We start from the raw sequence: 22,345 nt of genomic DNA, 5'->3' as shown, positions 1-22,345 counted from the left end.
TTTTATTGATCTTATAGAGACTGATGAATGCTAAGCGGTGATTCTCGCCCCCCCCCCAGTGATATAATAAAATAATATAATAAAAATAAAAAGAGGCAACATGGTGTCATGCAGTAGTGTCAAACTCTAACCAGCTGTCAAGTGGAAATGTCAAGTTCCCAGCCAGCCCAGGGCCAGATTAGAATGTCATTGGGGAACATTTAACAAATACAATACAATATACATAATATTAATTTGTATTTTCCTAAGTCAGTGTTGGCCCACCAGAGCCCCCACTTTTGAGTTTGGCACCTGTGGTATCCTGTATAAATACTTGGCATGTTATTCAGGCACATACTCGCTATATGATGCCCTCCAAGTCACCCAAACACTCAGAGCCAGCAAACAAGGCACAGAGATAAACTGAACCTGCATTGGTAGAGGGAGTTTTCTCACCCAGGAGTTCCTTAGAACAGTGAAATCATAGGTCCAGGCCCTATCTTGTCCTTATTTTTAATGTAATAGTGGTAACGATGGTAATTGCTGACAATTATGAAGAACTTGTCATTCATTATCTAGTTTGATTTTCATAAGAAATCTGGGAGGTAAGGAATGCAAATTTATATTATCTCCATTTTATAAGTTAAAAAGCTGATATTTAGGGGTGGCTAGGTGGTGCAGTGAATAGAGCACCAGCCCTGGAGTCAGGAGAACCTGAGTTCAAGTTCGGCTTCAGACAGTTAACACAAAAACTAGCTATGTGGCCTTGGGCAAGTCACTTAACCCCAATTGCCTTACCTTCCCCCCTCCAAAAAAAAAAAGCTGAGATTGAGAAATGCTAAGTGATTTGCCAAAGGTCATGCAACTAGACAGATGACAAGTGTGGTGTTAGAACCCAGATCTTCTGAGCTCCAAATCGAGCACTCCTTCCAGCAGACCACAGCTTTCCAACTCTAATGTTTAGCCCTTACCACCCTCTTTGGACCTGGGGTATTAAAGCTTAAGCCATGCTTCTAGTGAGTGGAAGAAATAAATAGACCTAGCATGAGGAATCCCAGGGAGCCTGAGACAATCTAATAATGATCATTTACATGTTATATCATTTGTGCCTTAACAACAATCTTATAAGAGAGGTGCTACTGGTGTATAGATGAAGAAACTGGGTCATAGAGAGGCAGCAGCTGGCCCAGTGGAGAGAATGCTGGACCTGACATCAGGAAGACCTGAGTTCAAATCCAGCCTCAGACACTAGCTCTGTGACCCTGGACAAGTCACATACCCTCTGTTTGCCTCAGTTTCCTCAACTGTAAAGTGGGATGATAATAGCACCACCTGCCAGAGCAATTGTGAAGATCAAATACAATGATATCTGTAAAACCTCTTAGCACAGGGCCTGGCACTGCTATGGAAGGTGCTGTAAACATGATTATTCCCTTCTTTTTTGTCATTGTATGTAAATGTAGAGCTAATTAGTATCTGAAATGGAATTTGAACCCAGGTCTTTCTGACACCAAGTCCAGCAGTCTATCTACTGGGCCACCAGCTGCCTCTTTGTGATCCAGTTTCTTCATCTACCACATTGCCCCTAGAAGTTTAACTCTATCTTTACCCAGTTCTAGAAGATTTTTGGGAAACCAAGAGTGGCCTATCAGTTGTCTTATATGAAATAGGATCCATTCTTGAAGGTGTAAGGCCTCTTAGAGTTCTCTCTAAAACAGATTCAGCCAACTATTAAGATTGGGAGCTCTTGGAATCAGATTAAATTTCCCTCACATCCTCTAGCTTTTTCTGCCAGTCCAGGATAGAAAAATAAAGTCTGGGGTGTGAAGTTGTGGAGTACATCATAAAAATTCAGTAGAAAGGAAAGGGTTTTCTCATATCTCTCTCTTCCCTATTTTTAAATCATTTATTTTTGTTTAATCATGTAGATATACTTTAATTGAAATATTTTGAATGTTAAAATGATAAATTGGTTCTGGGAAGATTATATATTGATGCTTGCTTTTCTTCCAGTATAGTTACTACTCTACAGGTACACAGTAAGATGATTTCATGTAAAGTCAATTCAGCCTCCAAATCATGTACTGATGTACTTTTCTTACCCATTCCTTATCAATTGATCTTGGTAAAATCAACTGTTTTTAGAATCTAATTAATAAAGGGAGTTAAGTGAAATGGAGAGAATTTTGTTGTCAGCCAATTTGTGCTGCTTCTGCTTCATTTTACTATTTTATGAAGCACTTGAAGAAAGCTGAGCATCTTCAGGCTTTTAGTCCAGGAATGAAGTCAGACTTTGAATCTTAGCCCTATTGTGGAGGCTCAACTTCTCTTGCTTCCCCTTGCCCTAACCCTAGAAAGTCCATTTTTTTTACATTGTCTCAGTTTTCCCAAAATCTCCTTTCCCTGTCCCCTCCCAGAGGGCCATTTCTTATTTTTAAAAAGAAAGAAAATGTGGAGAGGGAGTGGCGGTTTAGCCAGACTCACCATCAAACACATCAGAAAAGTCTGACATATGCAGTGTTCCTTACCCATACTTCATGTTGCAATTGAAATTTGGAAATAGTTGTAATTTTGCTCCTATAATGTAATTAAAAATCTGAAAAGTGTCTGAACACTGAACTGGGCATTTTAGTTTTTTATTAACATTCATGTAATTTACTTTTTCTGACATTTATTGGATTTGGATTGATAGTAATAGGCTGTCCTGGGGAGTTTGAAACTGTGCTAGGCAACTCTAGTATTAGAAGAATAAAAACCAGGATTTCCTTGGATCTTAAAGGAGAAAAACTGATTGCTATTTGTGGGTTGTAGCTTCATGGTCTTTTAGTAGAGGTTCATAACTTTTGTTTTCATCTTTGCAGTATAATTATTGTATGGCATTGGGCAGAATCACTGACACAAAATGAGTTATTGTGATTCTGGAACAACCATTTGTTTTGTTGCAGTGGTGGTTGATTTGATCCTTTGGTCTGTGATACTTTTTCTGCCTTCCAGGTGAAAGCAGTCAAGATGGGATATATTTTGGTTGTAGACGAGGCAGACAAAGCCCCAACAAATGTTACCTGTATTTTAAAAACTCTTGTAGAAAATGGAGAAATGATTCTAGCAGATGGGCGAAGAATCATTGCAAGTAAGTATTAGAAAAATACATTTCTTTATCTTTAATAAAGGTAAATGGATAGGATCCTTTTTCAAAGAGCTGTCAGGGTTTCCTTTTTGTTTGTGTGACTTGGGTACTTTTAATTATCAGTTCACAAACTGGGCATTTATATACAAGCAGCATAATAAAAGGCAAGAAAGCTGTGTAACAGGATTGCTGGCTGGGTTTGGGAGAGATATATTTGGAGAAAAAGATGGTTTTTCTTAAAGGATGTCGAAAAATTGTCAAAAATTAAAATAAAAAAAAAAGGGCAACTAGGTGGCGCAGTGAATAAAGCGCCGGCCCCAGAGTCAAGAGGACCCAATTTTGGTTCCGGCCTTAGACACTTAACACCCACACAAAAAAACTAGCCGTGTAACCTTGGGCAGGTTACTTAACCCCAATTGCCCTCCAAAAATTTTTTTTAAGAAATACTAAAAATATAAATAGCATTTACAAAAGAAAGAAAGCTAAGCAAACAAATCTTTGTATCAGTGTGCTCAAGAAGTGTTTGAAAACTGTAAGAAGAGAGAAGAGTTATAAAAAACAATGATTCATAGCATGGTAAATAGCACATCTAGATTAACAGTTCTCCCAAGGCTACCATGCTAATTTTGCATCTGTAACTAGGGAACATCTTTACAAATCTAACCCCATATTAAAAATGGGGGGGAACCCTATCCGAGTATTGTTATTTCAAAGCAGGATACCTTTTCTCTTGTCTTTTCTACTTATTAGTTCAAATCCTGCCTTTTCTACTTATTTGTTCAGTGGCCATGGGCAAATTGTTTAATGAGCCTCAGTTTCTGCATTTTTTATAAATCGGGAAGACTTGTTCTCCCTTCCTTGGGGAAAGCGCTTTGTAAGCCTTAAAGAACTAAAGAACATTACATAGTCATCTCTCAATTTCTGTAGCAGATTTCTTCTTTTAGTATCTTGTTGAAAATTAAAACATTTTAACGTTAGCTTAAGCATAGCATAGGGCAAATAAAATTATTTTCTTATGCCATGTGGAAATTGCTTTGGAATTATCAATTCTTTTGGCTTGGCCATGCTGCTATGTTCTTATCTGTTATGTATCATTGACTTTAATGACTATTAGGACTTTTATAGAAAAATATCTTGCACGTAATTTTTTCATCCCCTAATTTGACCATATTTGTTGCTCTTTAACAATTTTATTAGCCCTGTTTAGTCCTGTATCAGCAATGCCATATTCACAATGCCTATAGAGATTGCAAATATGCTGATATAATTATCCATTACAAAATACGTCATGTTTGCCATATGAGGAAAAAAACTAGAAAATTTATTAAGATACCAAAAGACTGAGTCCCAAAACCAGAAAGTGAAAGCCATCAGAGTAGTTATGATATTGGCACGGGTAGATAAAGTAGAAAGCACCCACATTTTCAAGCCTTCAAAAACAGAACAGGCTACCTCAGGCAAAGATCCTCCTCTCCCCACACACAGCAACCAACCAGCGTCCTGGAAGTGCGCTCCCAGCAGCTCCGGCCCAAGGACTTCGCGCTGCCACTGCCTCTGCTGCTGCCGCCGCCGTTGCCACCACTGCCAGCCACCGCAGGAACGCTAGCTTGGCTTCCGCTTCCTCTTGCTCCGCCCCTTCCTGCTACGTCAGCAAGTCCAACGGGGCATGGAAGATCTTTAAATCCCATAACCCTTACAAGTCCCTGGAAAAATTCAGGCTTTCCCAGGACAGGATTGGTAAATTTCGTGACTCCTGTATTCTAGTTTATTCTAGTTTTGCTTCCTGAAAAGACTTGAGGGGGTGGTGAGGTGGCGCAGTTAAGTAAAGCGCTGGCCCCTGAGTCAGGAGGACTTGAGTTCCGTTCTGGCCTCAGACACTTAACACCCACACAAAAACACTAGCCATGTAACCTTGGACAAGTTACTTAACCCCAATTGCCCTCCAAAAGGCAAAAAAGAAAAGAAAAGACTTGAACGTTCACATCTGACTTTTTTTTTTTTTAAAGCAGATAGTTAAAAGGAGTGCATACAGTAAATAGGAGACAATTTATAAATAATCTATTAATCTTTAGTGGTTGAAAAGGGCATCTAAATAAAGCAAAGTCGCTTTTCAACCTGAGGAAGATGATGTGTGCCAGCATCTCTGAGCACAAAGAAAATAACAGTATTTAAGATTAATCTTTTTTAGCATTTATTTCAGTGTCGAAATGCTTTCTATAGTATATACATTTTTGATTTAGGGTTTTCATCGGCTTCCCTCATTACCTTTAAAAATGCTTTCTGGGCCACAACAGCTAGCATAAAAGAAATGTCAAAAGAAAATGTCAGCAAAAGAGTTGCTTTCCCTTCTGATTATATGTTCTGTACCTAGAGCAGATGTTCTTAAAATTTTGGAAGTTGTGGAATTTTCTGAAAATTCTGTGAAATTTCATGCTTTTGAACCTGTTTCTAATGCATTATTGGGTAAGGCCTAGAAGTGACAGAGGAGTCACACATTTATAATATCAACACTGATCAAGATTTTCTTGAAGTCTCAATATTTTCCTTGTGCCTCACTGTACTATAATACTTGAGAACACTGAGGCAAAACCCATGGTCTAGAGGCATGTTCCCCAAGTCTCAATGACCATCAGTTGCCACTAACCACCAGAAAAAGTCTGGAACTTGATTGAACCCTCAGCTATGTTACTCCAAAAATGAAGCGTGTTCCCTTTTCCTCATATGTTAGTCCCACAGCCTCAACCAATCAAGACACTTATTTCAAGAAGTGCTGCTACTGCTGTACTCCTTGGTCACTGAAGGGTTTAGGGAGGAGACTAACATCTACCTCCTAGACCAGGGGTGGTGAACCTGCAGCCTCGAGGCCACATGTGACCTTCTAGGTCCTTGGGTGCAACCTTTTGAATGAGTCCAAGTTTTACAGAACAAACCTTTTATTAAGAGGATTTCTTCTGTGAAGTTTGGATTCAAAGGGTCACACTTGAGAAGCTAGAGGGCTACATGTGGCCTCGAGGCCACAGGTTCCCTACCCCTGTCCTAGACTAACGATAATCTGTAAAGCTGTTTCTACTGTATCTAATTTTGTTTTTAGTTGTATATCTAGTCATGTTCCAGAATGGACAGCTTAATCTGTGCTATGTCCAAATTCATGTAACAGTAAACTGCATAAAACAGGATTCCATTGATTTTATATAATTCATACTATAGATGAAATTAAAGTTCACTGCTGTAGGATTTGAGTCAAATCACAAAATGTACCTTTTTAGGAATATTTTACTTTAAGCCAGTGTCATGGATTAGATGCCTTTCTCAAAATCATTTTCATTGTCTTTAAATAAAAAACTGACCACAATATTAGTTTAGTGTATACAGTACAAAGTCGTTCACTTCATGTCATGTTGGAAATTATTGCTCAAGGTGTAGGTTTTATGGTCTATCATTTTCTGAAACCAGTTTATAAATAGAACATCTCCTGGAGTGTTTGGCAATTAAATAATGTGCCAGTTAGTTCATGTTATCTTTTAAAAGGATGTAACTCTTTGTTCCTAGGAAGATTAGTAGCCATTAATAAATAATGCATTTAGAAAGATTTAAAAATACTTCTCCCCCCACAGGTGCTGCTAATGTGAATGGAAGAGAAAATGTTATAGTGATTCACCCTGACTTTAGAATGATTGTCCTGGCCAACAGACCTGGATTTCCTTTCCTGGGCAACGATTTTTTTGGCACATTAGGTAAATTGCTTTGCCTTCATGGGGAATAGGGACTAAGCAATATAGCTGATTATGGCCCAACATGGAATAATATGCAATAAGATGAATGACTTTTTGTCTGATCTTCTCAGCTAAACTTGTTTGAATGTCAGTATTATCTTAAGAGGTGCCATATTATACCAATTTCTAAGTCTCATGGGGAAATATTATAAAGCCAATAATTCTAACTGATTTAGCCTTGCTCCCAAGGTATCTAGGACTCTGCAGTTTACTCCAGAGCAGAATCCTAATTCCTGGTTGAGGCCCAGAGCTCTTCAACTAACAAGTACTGAACCTGTTATGTCTTTGTCCTATGTAATATGAGATATTGAGCCCAAGTCTTTGACTCCCCTTATTATGGAGGTTAGAGAAAAAGGACAAGATACTTACCTTTAAAATGAGTCTAATTAGGAAGACAAGACATAAGCCTTTTAAATAGTAGTCGTTATAAAGTACAGCAGTAATAAAGGGCCAAAATGTATAAAATAGGAAATGAGTGATAAAATAAGCCCAAAATAGAGGATGATGTTGTGTGTCTAAGTAATTAGATAAGACCTCATGGAATCTCTTTCTTTAAAGTTTGTACTGTCTAACCAAAAGGAGCTCTGGCTATCTGTAGCAGCAAGGAACCCCAAGCCTCCCCAGGGTTTGCTGCCAACACAGGTTCTTGGATCTGCTTTGATAAAGGAAAGCAACTCAAAATGGGTTAACAAGCTTACTTTAATCAGTAAAATATGTATCGTTTACCTAGTTCAGGGGAAAAAGGTCAGCACCCAGAACTTCAGAATACACAGACAGAATTATCAAGACAGAAACAGATCAAGTACACAGATTTCCAAACTGTGCAACCATTACATCCATACCAAACAACATCTGGGTTTCAAAGCCAGGGGGCTCTGGACAATGGCTTCCCAGAATCCAGATCAAATCACAGAACACTTCTCAAAGTGAGCCCCAAAACAAAGCCTCACATCAGGGCTTATATAGTCTTCTCCTGACTCAGAGAATGTAACAACCTTTTGGACCCACTGGCCAATCAAAAAGTATCAACTGAAAAACAAGCCTCCCACCCCAGGCTCCAGGTGAACTTTAGCCTAGGGACAGGGAAGATCTTTAAAATTTACATTCCCATTACACTATCATATACATATTGAAACTGAAATCAGTGTGATCTTTAATAAAGTAAAAAATAAATTGATCAATTGATAGATCATTAGAAAGATACTGTTTTCCAGTTTACATATATGCATCAAACATTTATTTCCCCTTTACTTTGGTTCATTTGTTGGGTCATTACCTCTTTTTCTTATCATCAAAATGGACTAGTTACATATCATGTGTTTGCTTTCTTCCCCAGGTGACATTTTTAGCTGCCATGCAGTTGATAATCCTAAACCACAATCTGAACTTGAGATGCTCAGACAGTATGGACCAAATGTTCCAGAGCCAACCCTTCAGAAACTTGTTGCTGCATTTGGAGAACTGAGGCACCTAGCAGATCAGGGAACTATTAACTATCCATATTCCACCAGAGAAGTTGTCAACATAGTCAAACACTTACAGGTACAGCCTAAATCTTTGCAGACATTTGAAAACTTTCAGTTCTATTTCATACTGCAAAATTTACATCAGTTTTCCTTCTGATTCTTTCAAGTCCTTGTTTAAGGATATATGTCAAGACAGGGAGCATGTAAGGCCTAGAATAAAGTACGGTGGGGCACTGGTGTATGCCATTTATTTCAGTTTCAGAAAACTTTTGACAAGGTCTCATATCAAAGGACATTAATTTTTTTTTTAAGCATTTCCTTGGGATTCTGTCAAATTTTGTTATGGATAGAGAGCAGGCTTAGAGATAGGAAAAAGAAGGAAAGACCAACCAAGTGTATCTCTGAATTAGGAAAAATAGATATGCAACAATCAACAAGAATTTACTAAGGACCTTCTTCATGCAGAACTCAGGTAGGGCTAGGACACTGCTGGGGGTTGGAGAGTATAGAGTTGGCATAAGCCGTTGTCCCTCACTTAGTAGAGTTTGCAGTCAGGTAATGAGGAGAGATACAGAAATTTCACTAAACATGATAAACGCATTAGGCAGTTGCTAAACAAAATGTTACTTTTGCATTCTGAAGGGAAACACAGTTACTGGTCTGAGAGATCCTAGGAGATTTCATGGAGAAGGTACTTTTGGGTTGGATTTTAAAGTATAGGAATTCTGAAGAAACAAAGAAGGCCACTACAGGCCTAAGTAACAGCATAAGTAAAGGCATCATAATAAGTGAGTTCAGAGTCTGTTGTGGAGGGAGGGTCTGGAACAACAGGCAGAGGGTTTTGAGCTTCCCTCACAAATCAGCCATGAGCCATGGTAGGCTTTTGAACAGATGAGTGACATGACTACATGGGGCCTGGCAGTGACATGAAAGGGAAACACTGGATACAGTTGCAGAAAAATCTCACAGTCTTATGCAAACATCTGGGTGATGAACAAACACCTTGTCATGAGAAGGTGTGAGGCTCAACAAAGTGAGATTTAACCAATTCAGAGTCCTCTATCTCTGCTGCTTTTCGCTGCTAAGCTTCGTAAGGAGCTCTCTGTGATCATCATGGCTTGTATCTCCTCATCCTGCTCCCCAACCGTTCTGCACTCCCCCCCCCAGGGTGTGGCTGCATTAAATCTCTCCCAGTGTTGGCTTCTGACCTCCATAGCCTACTGAGTCTTCTCTTTCCAAGATTATCAGCGACCTACCTCGTCATTTTTAAGTCCAGCAGTGTTTTTTCAGTCATGCACTCTTAACTTTTTGCAGCATTTGACATTGTGGATGACCCCCTTTTTTGATAGTCTTTCCTCCTATGGCTTCCATTGAATGCCTTTGTTTTCTCTTCTGATCTAACCTAACCTAACCGCTCATACCCAGTCCCCTTCTGTTTCATTTAGCATTGTACTTCAGATTTCCCATTTGTAAAACATTGTAATTAAGATAATGAAAATAAGGCCCTTGGATTTTTAAATTCTTGACTGGGAGGTTATAATAGAGCAAGTTTTAGTTCACTTATTCTTTGTTTTTTATTAAAATATTTCATAGCTACTTGTGTTTAAAAGTCAGCTAAAGAAATGCTTCTCAGGGCAGCTAGGTGGCACAGTGAATCCCTGGAGTCAGGAGGACCTGAGTTCAAATGTGACCTCAGACACTTAACACAAAACTAATGTGACCTTGGGCAAGTCACTTAAACCCAACTGCCCTACCTTCCCCCCCTCCAAAAAAAAAAAAAGAAATGCTTGTTTTCATTTATAGAGTAAATAAACAACTAAAAAGTTGTCATTTTTTCATCACCTCCAGAGATTATCCTCTCCTCATTTCATGATCTCCTTTTTTTCAAATTCATCTGTATTTCTACCTCAGCTTGCTCTATTCCTTTCCTTTTGTTTCTTCTTTCTGTGTTGTTCTTTTCTTTTCACTTTATTCTCTTTTTTTCCTGTTGTATATGATAGTAACATAGTCTTGTTTAGTACTTTCCATGAACTGAGTCTCTGTCTTGTGTAATTTTTTTGCATCACCCTTTGTCTAGTGAAGAGTAAGTTTTTTGATGTGGAACATTTCCACTTAAATATTCTACTCTGCCTACCATGCTTTTACATCATCTTTCCTGAAACTTTAAAGCTAGAAAGTTTCAGGAAGTATTTATTTCCAAATCATTGAGCATTTGGATAAGAGAAATAATTTATTTTGTGTGATGGAGCTGCTAACTCCAAAATTAAAAACAAATCCTTTTTTGAGAAAGTAGAACTCTTATCACCTACTTGAATATCAAATATGATATAATAGTACCTATCTAAATTATATGATTTTTATTTCTATTTCTAAACTTTGGCTTAATTAAATTGTTTTTTTCCTGCCCATTATTTTTAAATATTCTGTTAGTTGCTACCATTTTTGAGTTTTATTAAATGCTACAGTTTAACTGTGTATCTAAGAAAATTTTTTTTTAATACAGAAATTTTTTTTTTCTTAATACAGAAATTTCCCACTGAAGGACTTGCCAACGTGGTAAGAAATGTGTTTGACTTTGATTCCTACAACAGTGATATGAGGGAGATTTTGATTAACACCTTACACAAATACGGGATACCTATTGGAGCAAAACCTACCAGTGTGCAGCTGGCAAAGGAGTAAGACGAACATCTTGATTTTTTTTAAAAACTTCTTATTATCATAAAAATTCTGATTTTAACTGATGCTAAATCATTTAGAATATACTGTTGTAATCTCTGCTAAATTCACTTGGGTTTGAAGTGACTTTTCTCTCCAAGTTATGCAAATATATTTTACTACTCAGTATAATTAAATAATTCCTTTCTATGCATCTGTAAATTATTCTTTTTGAGTGTCACATAAGTAGTTGTAAGATAATCAAATAAAGGGAAATATTTGTTTCTTTTAGTCTGTGTTTTTTTTTGTTTAATTCTTGTTAACTCTCAACATTACTTAGATTCATTTAAAATTAATTCATTTAATAACAAAAATAATTCTACATAAGAAAATTACACAAGGAACATTCTTTTAACAAGGTGATTTTAATATATATATATATATATATATATATATATTTGCACCCACACATATATCACCCGATTAATTATGACATATAGCATTTGAATTTTCAAGTCTTTGATGAGTTTGTTCCACCCATAGAAGGCGATGATGAGGCCAGTCTAATTTAATCTTAATGTGGATCAGTTAACGTCCTTTTATTCATGGTCACAATCAGTATCCCTAATATCGACTGTCTAACTTGCAAATGTGTGCTCTTGACCAGAAAGGTAACTGGTCAATAAAGTGTTTTTTCTTAATGGATCAGCACAAATCCATCATGATTCCTGGCAAAATAGTTTGTAAAGTAACCAAATAATATAAATGTAAGTAAGTATAATAAGTCTAGTGTTACAACTTTAAGTTATAGATTTTATAAAGGGATATTATTCAATATTTCAAGACAATTTTTAAACTATAGTTTATTTAGCTAAAATGTTATGTGTAGGAAATGAATATTTATCATTTTGTTAGGAAATGACATTGTCAAGAATTCAAAATTATTTCAGTAATTTTTATATGTCTAGATTACGTGTGCAACTATTTTTCCTATTTAGTTAATAAATGAAAATGTTTTAAAATAATCTAGTCAAAACTTTTGTCAATAAGAGCAGACCATTAAAGCAAATCCAAATTGCTCACAGAGAAACAAATATTTCCCTTTTTTGTATTAAAAGCACAGGATGGAATTATGCAAAGATTATATTTGCATTGGTTTTTATCATTAATGAGCAAGAAATTTTTTCCCTGAAAAAATGTTATGGTTAATGCATTTGTTAATGCATAGATGCCTTCTGCAGTAGTACTGCTGTGCTTGTTGCCTAGCAACCACATGGATACGTTGAAGCAAGGTTAGTAACCTAATTATTATGGCATTTCTTGCTTAGGGCATTCCATTGGTAACTGCCCTCTGCCTTAGAATGAAAGTGTTTCCTTTGTATCTTAGTTTCTAATAGTGAAAATATTCTCCATCTGCTTGTTTAAAAAAATAAAATTATCAAGTATGCATGTGCAGCTCTTACAAATCTGGTAGTGCAATTTACTGTATTAATGTTCTGGATATTTAAACTAGACATTCAAAGTAAGAGTACCTAATTTATTTTCCTTCATTCTGGGCACACATTTGAGGTAAAAGATAAAATTCCTATATTGAGTAAGTAATCAGAATAGGTGGTGCAGTGGATAGAGGCCATACCTGGAAAAGTCCTCTTCCTGAATTCAAATCCACCCTCAGATACTTACTAGCTGTGTGACCCTGACTTAACCCTGTTTGCCTCATTTTCCTCATTTGTAAAATGAACTAGAGAAGGAAATGGCAAACCACTGCAGTATCTTTGCCAAGAAAAACCCCAAAAGGATTAGGAAGGGTCTTGACAGGACAGAAAAATGATGAAATAACAACAAAATCATAATTAAGACTCCTAGAAATTTCAGTGCCCAAAAGAGAAAGCAATTTTCTATACATCCATCATTTAAAGGATAATTAACTTCATTGATTTAGTTCTTTCCTGCCCTGTGTAAATCACCATCCATCACTTTAATCCTGTGTGATTCTTGTCCATGTCCTTCAGTAAAGCGTCCATAAAATTTGCACTCCATGTGCAGGAAAATTCCTCATGGCCTTTTGGTAGTTCATGGATCCTGGTGCACATTCAAGCTTTCAGTCTGAGTTCCCTCTTCCTATATGACTAGCCCACGCCCTTCTCTATTCCTATATGAACCTGATGATGTCTTCTGCTATCAAGGTTTTAAGCTATAGCCCACTTACACTTACTCTTTGGGTGATTTTATCATCCATTAATAGCCCTCAGCAATTATAACAACAATAACAATAATAATAAGTGCTTTAAAGTTTTCCAAGTTCTTTAGCAATATTATCTCATCCTCACAACACATACACACATATTTTTCCCTTAATTTTCTTCTTACACTTATTTCTTGAAATTTTAAATTCCAAGACATTTCTCCTTCACCTAATAAATATATTAGTAAAGTCATATAGTGTGGGCAGCATAGTGTGGTTAGAGAGATGTCCTCAAAGTCAGGAAAACCTGGGTCCTGTCCTGCTTCTGATACATGCTTGACTATTTGACACTGAGCAAGTTGCTCACCTTCTTAGTACATGGAAATAAATTCCAGAGAAGATGCTGACCTGTATTCATATAAGTAGTTTCCTCACTGGGAGCTCCATAAATCAATGGAATCATACCTCTTACCTAAGTCCCTGTTCTTGCTACCTTGAATTAGACGGGTAACTGTGTGAGTGAAGACAAATCTGGATGTGTGAGATGATGTGGAGGTGGAAGGCTGTGAGTGCAAGCCACCTGTGAGTTATTGGTCATCTGAGCAGCAAGCCTCCTCCCGTTTAGAGAGTCCCAGTTTATAAAACTGCCTTTTAAAGAAGCACAAGACACAATGAAATCACAAAATGTGATGCTTTCTAATTTGAGTGACCATCAGCAAGTCATTTCCCATCTCTGAAACCTTTACTTTCATTGTCTGTAATGCAGTGATAATACTTACTCTCATGGGGGAAAAGTGCTTATAAACCTTGGGACACTATGACATTATGAGTTGTCTATATTTTAAATGTGCAATAATTGTAACAATAATAATAAGTAGCATTTATTTTATCTTTTAATGTTTGCAAAGCACTTTACACATGTTTTTATTTGATCCTCACAACAACTCTTTGATGTAAGATGATATCAGTATTACCATTTTACAGGTGAGGAAACTGAGTCTGAGAGTAGTTAAATGATTTGGTCGGGGTCACCCAGCTAGTGTCTGAGGCAGGATTTGAACTCAAGTCTTACTCAAGTTCCACTGCTTGAGTCACTGAATCACCTAATTGCATATGTTTATGTGTATGTGAGTGTACCATGTTTATGTATGGATGTGGTTCTAGCATATTAACAATTCTAATCTTAGAGATATTCTTTGGCATCAACTAAGAGCTCTTATGTACTAAGAAAGAACTTTTCTCAGAAATATTTCCTCTCTTCCTTTGTCTGTTTCTTTATCTAAAGTGGTTTGCATAATACCTTATGTTAGATTTATATGCTATAATATGTAAAAAGTACCAGAGTTATTTCATGCAGTCAGAGGATGGAATGTATCACCTATTAATAGAGTCACATCTCTGTACAATAGAGGAGAAAGTAAGTGTGATGTTCAAGCCCTAAAAACAACATGACACGAAGGCAGTTTTTTGAATTGGAGTTTGAAGTTTATATCTAGACACCAAGGGTCAAAATACTCTACTTAAAAAAGTTTTTAGAATTTTAATGACTTAGTAAATCCTTCAAATCCTTACTTCAAAATCCTTTACTTACTAATTCCTTCAGATACAGGCTCATGAAACCTATGATGGTTTTAATAGATCCAGTTTCCTTGTGGCACACCTCAGTGAGTCATGCTGGATAAACTTTGACTCTTGGGATTGAACAATCTAAGAGTGGAAAGTTCACTGCAGATTAGAATAACCCTGGAAGCAACAAAACAAAGTGATGCTTCTACTTGCCCTTGCCCTTTTGTGCACATGACGGAGGACTCCTGGCTTGTGAATAGTGGTCACACATGACTTGTTTTGGGGAAGGAGAGGAGAGTGAAGGGGGAAAGGGATTAAGCATTTAAATGGCATCTATTATGTAACAAGCACTGTGCTAAACACTTTTTTGTTTTTTTTATAAATGTTGTATCACTTGATCCTCACAACAGCCACTCAAAGGAACTGCTGTTGTTATCCCCATTTTACAGTTGAGGGGACTGAGGCAGAGGTTCAGCAACGACTGGGGATAACCAAGCTAGGAGGTGTCTGAGCCTTGATTTGAACTTAGTTCTCCCTGATTGCAGGCCCAGCTGCCTCCAAGGAAGAAGCAGCACTTGGTTATAAACCGTTGTGTTGGTAACACATGCCTTGGTGGAAGAGATGGTTCATGTGTGAATAGAATTTTAACTGAATATTTATTGCTACAAAATAGACTGCAGTGGGATTGTGTTCAGCAAAATAAAAGCCATAACAATGTGAGGGGCTCTTAGGGTCACTGCTTTATTATTAATTCATAATACTGTTGAGGCTTATGGAGCTCTTACAAAAAAAAACCCAGGGGTGTTAAATAAAGAGAGTACAGTGATACAGTCTCCGGCCTCTGAATTGTTTTTCATCTCTTGATCCCTGTGCTCATTTCTTTTGGCTTCTACTACTTATTTCCTCATTAGTCCTTGCTAGCTTTTCTTATTTGCACTATTTCTCATCCTGCCTGCATAGTACACAAGTCACTCATTCACCTGAATCAATTAACTAGTCATTCAACATGATAAACTTTGGGATGGAACCGTGATGATAGGGAACTAATAAATGATCATGATGGGTTGCCTACTAATATTCCCTTGAGACCCTCTTGGGCAGATATGCTTGGTTAAACTTTGTATCTTCCCTGAAGGCAAGAACCACGAATAATTTGTTTACCTTCATAGAACAGCTAAACACAGTGCCTTGTATATAGGATACATTAAAAAAATAGCTGTTGAATGGCCACTCACAAGTATTTTGAGTGTATAGAGCTAAAGTAAAAGGGGCCTCAGAAGGCATCTAGTCTAAACCTCTCATATTACAGATGATAAAACTGAGGCCCAGGATGATTTACCTAAGTCACACAGATAGTAAATATCAGAGGTAGGATCAGAAGCCAGGTACTCTGAGATTCCAGAGCCAATCAATTTTTTTTAATATTTAAAAAAAATGGCATTTTAAAGACTGTAGACTTCACTTATAATGGGAAAATTACTTCCTGTTTTTCTTTTTTTTTTTTTTGCTTATTTGTTTTGTTTTGTTTTTTGGAGGGGGGAAGGCAAGGCAATTGGGGTTAAGTGACTTGCCCAAGGTCACAGGGCTAGTAAGTGTTAAGTGTCTGAGACTGGATTTGAAAGTAGGCCCTTCTGACTCCAAGGTCAGTGCTCTGTTCACTGTGCCACCTACCTGCTCCCTATTTTGTTTCTAATAGTATCCTATTAGAAGTTTGAAACTCTTTACAGCAATGTAAGATTTAGAATGATGCAGGTTCATTTAAGCAAAACTTTACCAGAATCCTAGTTAATGCTACATTTTTCTCCAGTAGGAAATAAAGGCCAGCTATTAACACTTTTCATTTTATTAAAACTTGAAGAGGTTTTTGTTTTCTCATGGGGCAAACTACTATCCATGTATCTAGAAACAGAGAGCTACATGTAAAGTTTTGTAGCAAGTTAATCACTCCCAGATTACCACTCAAGAAAAATTCCTCCAGGATAAAACTAATGTAGAATTAAAGGCAAAGCTAATATAATTAAAGTTATTTCAAGTTCAGTTAAAAGCCATCCAGTTTTGTGTAATGTTCTTGCATGTAGCAGACGTGTATCACTGAGAAGAATACTTTGTGAAAACCTTTCATTCCAGACACCTTGGTTGAAGGGTTGCTAATTTAGAATGTATAAGCCTGAATTGTTCATATTTTAAAAAAAAAATTTTTCTCTGTTATACTTGTTTTCTTAAGATTTTAAATTTCAAGACATTTCTTCTTTATATAATGAATAGATTCATAAAACGGTAGATGCAGTGCCCTTGTAGGCAAGACAGAGCCATTCACATCAGCAGATTGCTTAAATATTATTATCCAATTCGGACACACAAGAATGACGGCAATAGACAAACCACACATTAAAATAATGGCTACATATGTGAAAGTGCGTTAGAATGACTAAGCCTATGTGGAGACCCCTGTTTTAGCCATATTATAGTTGGTCAGATGTTTTGTTGTCATTCATTCTCTTGATTTCCAAAGCCTGGCCTCTTATCTCATCAACCTTTTCTCCACATCCATAACCTGCCCATTCATTCTGCCTCACTGAATTATAGGACTAGAGATTAGAGCTGGAAGGGCACTCAGAGGTCATCTAATACAGTTTCTTTATTTCATGGATAACAAAACTGAGACCCAGGGAAATAAATTTGCCCGGGGTCACACATGTGGTAGGTAACAGATCCAAGGCGTTTGATCCGGGCCCCATCACTCCCAATCTACCGCTCTTCCCACAGTACCACAGGGTGCTCATAGCATTGATCTCACAATGTCATAGATTTTTCTTATTTCTCTTGTGTATCTGACTTTTCTTTTTTAGTCTCTTTTGCTCCGTATCTCACTTCCTATGAATATACTCCATGTCTTTTCTGGTTTGGTGATGATGATTCTCATGGGTTCCTACTCTGTGTATGTATATACACACACAGAGTTTTCCCTTCCACATCATGACTTTCCCCACTGTGGTTTTAATGTATCGCAGGTCGGCATAAGAAATTAAATGGGAATTTTGGGATGATTTTATAGAAGGTGCAGATAGCACATGAAGGCCTGCAGATGACACAGAAAAAGTTTAGAAACTTAGAAATGCATGAAATATGTGTATAGATTTTTATGATGTCAACATAGTTTATCTTTTAATATTTATTAATATTAATATAGTAATAATTAAATATATAAATAAATATATTCATTGTATAATATATTTAAATTTTAAATTACTTTTAATTAATAATATCAATATAATTAATATTAATATAGCGATAATATGCGAATATATAATTAAATATATTTATTATATAACATAATAAAATTTAAATTATATATTTAATATATAATAAATAACTAATAATAATTAAAATAGTAATAATTCAGATTTCGTCTCTGATATGAAAGGAGGGCCAAAACATTTTACATGGACTTTCCAGATAGCAACTAGATTGCATCCCCAACCCTCAAGATGTGGAAGAGATAACTGTATATCTATCTTTTATTCTCCTTCACTCATCTTAAACATATCCTTAAGTATCTTCATAAACTCCATTCACTTCACCTCACTTCTGCTTTCCCACTTCATTACCCCTACTCTGGCTTTACCTCAGACTATTCAAAATCTTGATCCTATAGTTAACCAGTTCACCTGAATCAATCAACAAGCATTTATTAAGTCCTTAATATATGCCAGGTACTGTGCTTAGGTAGATGCTGGAAATAACAAAAATATAGATAAAACAGTCTCTGCTTTTAAAGCCCATGTTTTAATAGAAATCACTATACACACACACACACATATACAAAATAAATACAAATTGGGGAAAGTAGAGATTAAATGATAAGAGGAATCAGAAGACTACTGTATTTGTATATCCAGCCTATACCTCTCTGCTGATCTCCAGTCCTGCAATATAAAAATCTAAGATTGAATATGTCCAAAACAGAATGCACTATTTTTCCCAATAGACCCACCCCACTTTCCCATTTCCCTATTTCTGCTAAGGCTGCCTCAGTTCTTCCATTCACCTAGATTTGCTGCCTTGAAAGCATCCTCAATTTTATGCCTCTTCTTATCCCTCTGTCTAATACATGACCACTCTTTTTGAGTCTACCTCCTCATTATTTCTCATACTCTTCCCCTTCTTTCCACTCACATGGCCACAACTCTTGTGCAGGACCCCTATCACCTCTCTCTCTCTCTCTGTCTCTCTGTCTCTCTCTCTGTCTCTCTCCCTCAAACTGTTACTACAGCCTCTTTTTTAATGTAATTTTTCTCAATTACATGTAAAAACAATTTTTAACATTCATTTTTTAAAAATTTGAATTCCAAATTCTGTGCTTCACTCCCCTCCCCAAAAAGGTAAGCAATTTGATATAGATTATACATGTGAAGTCATGCAAAATATATTTCCATATTAGCATGTTACAAAAGAAAACACAGGTTCTCCTTTCCCCCTACCCCTCTCCCTGCAAAAAAAAAAAAAAACAGGAAAAATAAAGAAAGTAAAAAAGTATGCCTTAATCTGCATTCAGACTATATCAATTCTTTTTCTGGAGGTGGATAGTATTTTTTATCCTAAGACCTTACAGAATTTACAACAGTCTCTTAATCAGACTTCCAAGTTCTAGCCTCTCTTCTCAGTCATCCACACAGCTGCCAAACTGACATCCAGAAAGTTCAAGTCTGACCACGTTATTCCCCTGATAAAGTATGAACAATTCTTAGTTATAAAGTGCAAATTCCTTAGTTTGGTATTTAAAACAGTTCACAGAGTTCCCCAGACATTTCCCGTGACTCTATCAAAAAGCATTTAGTAAGGCTTACTTTGTGAGGGGTGCCGTGTTTGCTCTCTTCCCTTCCCCCTTCACTATATCCAGCAAAACTGGTGTACATGCTAATATTCCCTTTGCCTGACTGTTTCCCACTCTGTGCCTTTGCTCAGACTGTCTCCCTTGCCTAGAAAGCATTCCCTCCTTGCCTTAGCCTTTTGAAGTACCCAGCTCCCTTCAAGGCTCAACCTGGGTGTTTCCTCTTACATAAGGCCTTTTCTGATTCCACCATGTCTTAGTACTTCCACCACCTTTTCCTAGAAATGACTGCATTTCCCTTGTATTTTCTTAGCCCTGGATAGCTTGTAATATTTGAAGGCAGGGGATTGTTTTTGGTTTCTGTCTTTGTGCCGCCAATGCCAGTGCTGACCTTAAAAGTCAAGAAGGAAGGAAACATGCCTTTATTAAGTACTTACTTTGTAACAAGTGCTGTGCTAAAGCACCTGACTCTAGGCCTAGTGCTCTATCAGCTGCCCCACCTAGCTAGCTGGAATGGGAGGACCTGAGTTCCCAATCAGCCTCAGACACTCGGGACCCTGGTCAAGTCAGCTGATCTCAGCCTTAGTTTCCTCATCTACAAAGAAGCTGTTGTGAAGACTAAGATAATATTTGTAAAGTGCTTTGCAAACCTTAAAACACTACATAAATGCTAGCCAGATAGCTGCTAGTAGTAGTAATAACAATAGCAGCAGCAATAGAAGTCTGATTTTTACCAAGCATTTAATAAACAAATTGAATTTAAGAAAAAAGCCCTTTGAATTAGCTGCAAATTCTGTAACATTTATGAAGACAGCATTAAATGTAGGCAGCTTAAAAATTACCCCAAAAGTGCTAGTACAGCTTGACATAGAAATGTGTATGATGTTGGTAACTTGATCTTTCCTCCAGTAATTCCAGCTATGCTGATGCACTCCTCAAACAGTAGGCAGGAGTATCCCCTACTCTGAGCAGGTTGCCTCATTGTCACATGAGGCCTGCCAAAAGTAGCTTCATGGGTATTAAGCAGAACATCTATCCATGGTGAGAATTATATTAATTCATACTTCCCTGCCCAGAATTCCTGCCTTGTAAGGATACTCCCTTTCCCCAAACTTATACTCGAGGTAGACTCAGACTGTCTCCAAAGTGTCTTTTTCTTCTTTTCTTCCTTCTCCAACACCCAGGCAAGCCATAGTGTCAAATATGACATGGAGCAGATTTGTTGTTTTTAGCTACAACTGAGACAGGCAATGACCAATGAGAAGGTAAATTAGTAGTCATGATAATAATAGCTAACATTTAAAAATCACTTTAAGGTTTTCAAAGCCCTATATATGTTATCTCAATGAATTAACCAAGCAAGGATAAGTATGTGAGTGTAGTAAGACATTTCTGTCCAAAATATCATTCTAAGTATCAATAGCTATGTAGAAAAAGGAGCTTGAATTACACAGTATATTTTTCTTGCTGAATGACCTAGGAATATGTGAGATCTTAAAACTCGAAAGGGTCTTTGATGTCTCAGCCTATGTCATCTTCCTATCTTATTTTATAGCTGTGCAAACTAAAGCCAATGGGAGGTTGGTTAATCAGTCATCTAAAATGTATTCAGTGCCTTTATGTGCTAGACACTATGCTAAGCCCTGGAGATGCAAAGAAAGGCAGAAGACAGTCCTACACTGAGGGGGGAGTCAACATATAAACAACTATGTATAAACAAGATATACACAGGATCGATTAGAAATAATCAACAAAAGGTAGAGGCAGCCAGATGACACAGTGGATAGAGTTCTCAGCTCCAAATCCAGCCTTGGATACTTACTAGCTCTGTGTCCCTGGGTAAGTCACTTAACCCTGTCTGAAGTTTCCTCATCTGTAAAACGAGCTTTCTTTGTCAAGAAAACCCCAAGTGGGGTCTCAGAGTCAGAAACAATTGAATAACAACAAATTCAAAAGGAAGGCACTCGTATTAAGGGGGATCAGGAAAAACTTCTTGAAGGTGAGACTGACTGAGGCAGATGAGGATGGAGAGAAATCTAAGCCTCAGAAGAATAGGCAATGAAAATTCACAGAGTTTAGAGTTGAAGTGCATTGTGTTAGGAAAAGCAACCAGACCAATGTCACTGGAAAGCAGAGTTTGTGGTGAGGGGATAAGGTTTAAGAACTCTGCAGAGAAAGAAAAGGTCCAGGTTATATAAGGCTTTACAAGCCAAAGAGGATTTTAAGAGTTTATGCCTCCTGTATGCAATAGAGTCACTGGAGTTGATTAAATTGAGGAAGGGGGAGGGTGTTGGCATGATCAGAATGACAGCTGATTGGAAGAGGAACAGGAATGGGTAGAGAATTGAGGCAGGGAGACCAACCAGTAGGCTATTCAAGCATGGAGTAATGAAGCTTTATACCAGGATGGATGGTGGCAGAGTTAGAAGAGAGAAGATACAAAAGAGGTTGAGAAGGCAGAATTGATTGGATGTGGAGGATGACAAAAAGTGGAATCAAAGATGACAGATTTGGAGGCTTGGTGACCAGGAGGATGGTAGTACCCTCCCCATGATAAGGAAGTTTAGATGAGGGAAAGATTTGCAAGGAAAGAGGAATTCAGTTTTCAGTGTACTGAACTTATGATGTCTACATCCAGTGCAAGATGTCCACTAGACAGCCTGAATTTTCCCAGAAGTTACGTAGAGATGAGGCTTGAGCCCCAGTCTCTTCCTTCCACTTTTAGTGCCCTTTCTACTCTTTCTCTGGGAATGGGAAGCA

At 37.3% G+C, this 22,345-nt stretch overlaps 1 protein-coding gene across 3 annotated transcripts in view; it reads left to right on the top strand.

Annotated features, from left to right (window-relative positions):
- The window catches only part of VWA8 (von Willebrand factor A domain containing 8), a 442,846-nt gene that overhangs the window by 244,660 nt on the left and 175,841 nt on the right, over positions 1-22,345 (top strand). For all 3 annotated transcript variants that reach the window (XM_069068654.1, XM_069068653.1, XM_069068655.1), the window contains exons 23-26: positions 2,974-3,109; positions 6,721-6,840; positions 8,216-8,421; positions 10,872-11,023. In XM_069068654.1, coding sequence (XP_068924755.1) covers positions 2,974-3,109; positions 6,721-6,840; positions 8,216-8,421; positions 10,872-11,023 — 614 coding nt within the window. The remainder of the gene's footprint in view (positions 1-2,973; positions 3,110-6,720; positions 6,841-8,215; positions 8,422-10,871; positions 11,024-22,345) is intronic.

Source organism: Petaurus breviceps, unplaced genomic scaffold (genome assembly GCF_028583685.1).
Source record: "Petaurus breviceps papuanus isolate PSGF00001 unplaced genomic scaffold, PetGlider_PUasm1.0 90769, whole genome shotgun sequence".
Classification (NCBI taxonomy): domain Eukaryota; kingdom Metazoa; phylum Chordata; class Mammalia; order Diprotodontia; family Petauridae; genus Petaurus; species Petaurus breviceps.
This window is presented reverse-complemented; position numbering and strand designations above follow the sequence as displayed.